This window comes from Octodon degus, unplaced genomic scaffold (assembly GCF_000260255.1).
Source record: "Octodon degus isolate 3935 unplaced genomic scaffold, OctDeg1.0 scaffold00020, whole genome shotgun sequence".
In the NCBI taxonomy this organism is placed as follows: domain Eukaryota; kingdom Metazoa; phylum Chordata; class Mammalia; order Rodentia; family Octodontidae; genus Octodon; species Octodon degus.
The window spans coordinates 721,919-726,325 of NW_004524596.1; the positions used below are offsets into that span (position 1 = coordinate 721,919).

General features: G+C 32.8%; 1 protein-coding gene across 9 annotated transcripts in view; it reads left to right on the top strand.

Moving 5' to 3' along the window:
• Birc6 (baculoviral IAP repeat containing 6) overlaps window positions 1–4,407 on the top strand; it is a 256,628-nt gene that overhangs the window by 124,035 nt on the left and 128,186 nt on the right. For all 9 annotated transcript variants that reach the window (XR_002820364.1, XM_004627598.2, XM_004627599.2 and 6 more), the window contains exons 35-39: window positions 420–635; window positions 1,351–1,534; window positions 2,142–2,297; window positions 3,176–3,309; window positions 4,096–4,249. Coding sequence is in view for 8 of the 9 variants with exons in the window: in XM_004627598.2 (XP_004627655.1) it covers window positions 420–635; window positions 1,351–1,534; window positions 2,142–2,297; window positions 3,176–3,309; window positions 4,096–4,249 (844 nt within the window). In the remaining variant the exon portion in view is untranslated. The remainder of the gene's footprint in view (window positions 1–419; window positions 636–1,350; window positions 1,535–2,141; window positions 2,298–3,175; window positions 3,310–4,095; window positions 4,250–4,407) is intronic.

The window sequence follows — 4,407 nt, forward strand, 5'->3', positions numbered from 1 at the left end:
CTGGCTGGCATGTGGTGCTGGGGATCGAACCGCGGTCCCTGTGCTTTGCCAAGCTTGTTTCAAGTAGGTACTTTAGACCACTGAGCCATCTCTCCAGCCCTGAAGTTAATTTTCTTTAATATCAACCTTGTATAAATTGTTTTAGACTCTCTGGGTAACGTTTGTTTTAGATGTTACCTGAGGTGTAGTATCTTTCTGTGTTCTTTATGTAGAATTTCACTTTTCTTAAATCATATATGTAGTTTAATTAGAAAGTATGGTACATAGTCAATATAGCTTTTAATCTTTATTTTTGAAGCTTATGGTTTATGTAGAATTTTTTCATTACAAGTTGAGTGTTGAGTGAACATTTCATTCTGTAAATTTGTACTGAAAATTTTTCTTTAAATATTAATTCAAATATACATTTCTGCATGCAGCACTTTAAAGACTTAATTCGTTTGCGTCGGACAGCAGAATGGTCTCGTTCTAATTTAGATACAGAAGTTACAACAACAAAAGAAAGTCCAGAGATAGAACCACTTCCATTTACTCTGGCCCATGAACGCTGTATTTCAGTAGTCCAAAAACTTGTTCTTTTTCTCCTCTCCATGGATTTCACATGTCATGCAGATCTCTTATTATTTGTTTGCAAGGTAAGAAAACTATCTGGCATAATTTATAAGCATAGACTTATAGGGAAGAAAACTTGGAAAGGATGGAATTTTTAAATTGATTTTGATTAACAGTAATAAGTCTTTCAAAAAAATGTCTTTCATGCTTTTTCTTTTGCAGTTAGTTCTTTTTAATCATGCCTTGAAAAGATTTACTAATCACTTTCACATTTCTTGAGGAAACTTGATTTAAGTTTTAACTTAGTTAAAATTGGATAGCTTGAAAAAAATTTGGATAGTTTGAAATGAGGGTACTTTGCGTTTTCTAAATTGCTTTTCTTAAATAGAACAGAAGATACACAAAGCATCAGATGGTATTAACAAAAGACGTTTAAAACAAGACTGCTATCCTGGATCATATTTGGTGTTTATAGAAACTACTCAGTAGCTCAGTAGAATAAGCGCTTCCCTGGCAAGCGCAAGGGCTGAGTTCAATCCCCAGTTCCACAAAAAAAAAAAAAAAAAAAAAAAAAAAAAAAAAAAAAAAAAAACTGCTCAGTTTTATCAGATTTAATGTTTAATACAAAATTTTGTTCTTCTGAACTCTATCTCGTTATTACTTTGACACCAAAATGATATGTCATTAATGAAAATTCTTGTTCCAGCACCAATGTAATGATTGATTACTGTTTTTGTTTTTTTTTTTTTAAAGATTATAATTGCTTGTTAAGTATTTGATTTATAAAATGTATTACAGGTTCTTGCACGCATTGCAAATGCCACAAGACCAACTATTCATCTCTGTGAGATTGTGAATGAACCACAACTGGAAAGACTACTGTTACTTTTGGTTGGAACTGACTTCAATAGAGGAGATATATCTTGGGGTGGTGCTTGGGCTCAGTATTCCTTAACTTGTATGCTGCAGGATATCTTAGCAGGTTTGTCAAGATTCAATTTTCCTAGAGTAAATCAGAATTAGCCTGTTATTGCTCAACTACATAATCTTTCAAGGAGTCTATAATCTCCTAATGAAAGCCAAAATGAAGTTTTCTTTGATGTTAAAGCAACAGTGACTATTTAAAATTTTTTATTTAGTTATGCTGATAGTTTTGGTAAGAGAAAATTAAGTTTAGCAAAGAATTAGGCTCTTGAAGTGTATGGATGTAAATGCTGATGTGCTTCCTTGTTAAGCACCAGTGGGGTGCGCTTACTAGTTCTGTATGTGGCTTTGAGGAAATCACCATGCTTGTGTTCCTTTATCTGTAAAATAAAAAGAAAGATCATCCTAAAAAGCTTCTTTTGATCAACAAGTAAGTTAATGAACATAAAGTATTAATAATTGCATGCATTATGTTCTGTGTTTCCTACTAGTTACTTTGCCTTTGAAGGTACTGCAGTGAGTCCTAGCTTTTGATAGACAGATGCAGGCTCATTTTCTTTAGATTCTTTTCTGTTGGTAAAGTATATGTTCTGTCATTCTTTTACCTGTTTTAGAAGATTGTGTATAAATTATTAAAATGGTTAGGACTATCTCTTTAAATCCAGGAGAATTGTTGGCTCCAGTAGCTGCTGAAGCCATGGAGGATGGAACAGTGGGTGATGATGTTGGTGCGACAGCTGGTGATTTGGACGACTCCCTTCAGCAGTCATCTGTTCAGTTGCTGGAAACTATAGATGAACCTCTGACACCTGATATAACAGGTACAGTTTTAATTTTGTTTTCTTTAAAATATTCCATTGTTCTTTAATGAATGAAAATGTTTCTAAATACAGAATGTTAATGAAACAAAATGTTTTTCTCTTAGGTCTTTGCCCTTTTAAATGACATCAGTTATTTTTCTGATAAATGTATTTTGCATTGCTTCTCTGAATCACTGTTCATGTTGACAGACTACTAGCATTTAGCTGGAATAGACTGCCTTCTTTTATTTGCATGATGAATTTTTCCTTATCTTTGATTGATACAAATTATGACTTCCTCTAGGAGTTGAGGGCTTGCTTTGTGTGCTTCCCTTGCACACCCAAATATCTTCTGTAGCGTTTACCATGTACTTAATTTGTAGTGTTTTTCTGCTTTTGAATATTTATTAATTTTTCAAAGGGAGATTATTATTCCTTATATACTGACACCCACTACAGGCAGGTGGTATACGTTGAGAATGAGACTGGGAAATATGGGATAGTAAATGTTGCAAGGGATAGAAGACTACTTAAAACTTAGGTCACAGCAAAATAATTTCTGATTAATAATAGAATAAGTTACATAGAAATCTTTTTTTGTTACACTGGATAAAATACTGTAGTGAATTACATATTGAATATAAATTCATTCTAGAAATACTATTTTTAATAGCAAAGTTTAAATCTTCAATAAGAGATTTTCTGTAGGAAATCAAGTATCTCCTTGTTTTTTTGTGTGTTGTGGGATAATTTCATACTGATTAATACTTAAAAGATTTTTAAATTGGGCCTGTATATGTTAACGATAGTACAATGATTTTTTTCTGTTTATGAAAACAGGGTATCCTTTCATTTTTATGTGATACACTACCAATAGTATTACTTTCAATTATTTGAAGGTACACCTCCTCTCTCTTCTTTGGAAAAAGAAAAAGAAATTGACCTTGAGCTGCTTCAAGATCTAATGGAAGTTGATATCGATCCTTTGGATATTGATTTGGAAAAGGATCCTCTTGCAGCCAAGGTTTTTAAGGTATGCTATATAGAATATTCTTTGCAATTAATGTCTTTTCCTATATTGGATTAGTAACTGCTAAAGAAGGAAAATAGACCTATTTATTTTCACATACAAACTCAAAATGCATTAAATTGCTATAAGTACTATAGCAGTTTTAAAAAAAAATCCAGTAGTATAAAATAAACGTACCATTTTTATTGATAACATCTTTTAATAAGTATAGTAATAAGAACCACTAATAAGGCTGTGAAAGCGATTATTTGCATTTCACGCAGCCAGTTGGCCATTTGAACTTATCCAGCCTAATCTCTTTGTAGATTTACCTTTTATCTTATCTGACACAGCTTCTAAGAAATACATGTGCAGGCCAGGGAGATGGCTGTCGAATAAGTGCTTCCCTGGCAAGCACAAGGGCCTGAGTTCAATCCCTGGTTCCGCCAAAAAAAAAAAAAAAAAGAAATACATGTGCAGCCTCCTATGGGCGCTGACCTTTGAATATGTTAGTTTTTTCTAAGGTGCCAGTAATCTTTCAATTTCTATATATTTTCACATTTATTTGGGTAGTTTTAGATTTGGGCAGATGAAGAGGCTATTACTGGGCCACTCTTTTTTTTTTTTAATTTTTCTAAATCTTTTTTTTTTTTTTTTTTGGCCACTCTTGTAACTCATTAAAATTATAAAAGGGGTGTGGAAATTTAAAAAGTGGGATGAAAGCTGTGTATCACTGTTTGGATTTAAATAATGTGAATATTTCATTCAGTCAAGAGATATAAACTACAATTTTATTTTTATTTTTTTAAGCCAATAAGCAGCACATGGTATGATTATTGGGGTGCTGATTATGGTACCTACAATTACAACCCTTACATTGGAGGTCTGGGCATTCCTGTAGCAAAACCACCAGCAAACACAGAAAAGAACGGCTCACAGACAGTTAGTGTTTCAGTGTCTCAAGGTAAGTGTGTATGGGAGTATTTCATGGCAGATGCTATTCTTAAAACAAGTACTAAATGTATGTATACTTTGTCCCTTGAAAAATTTAGCCTCCAACTTTGCTGGAAGGGTTTAGAATCACAGATGTGCTTTAAATGCCAATCAGAGCTCTTTTTTTTT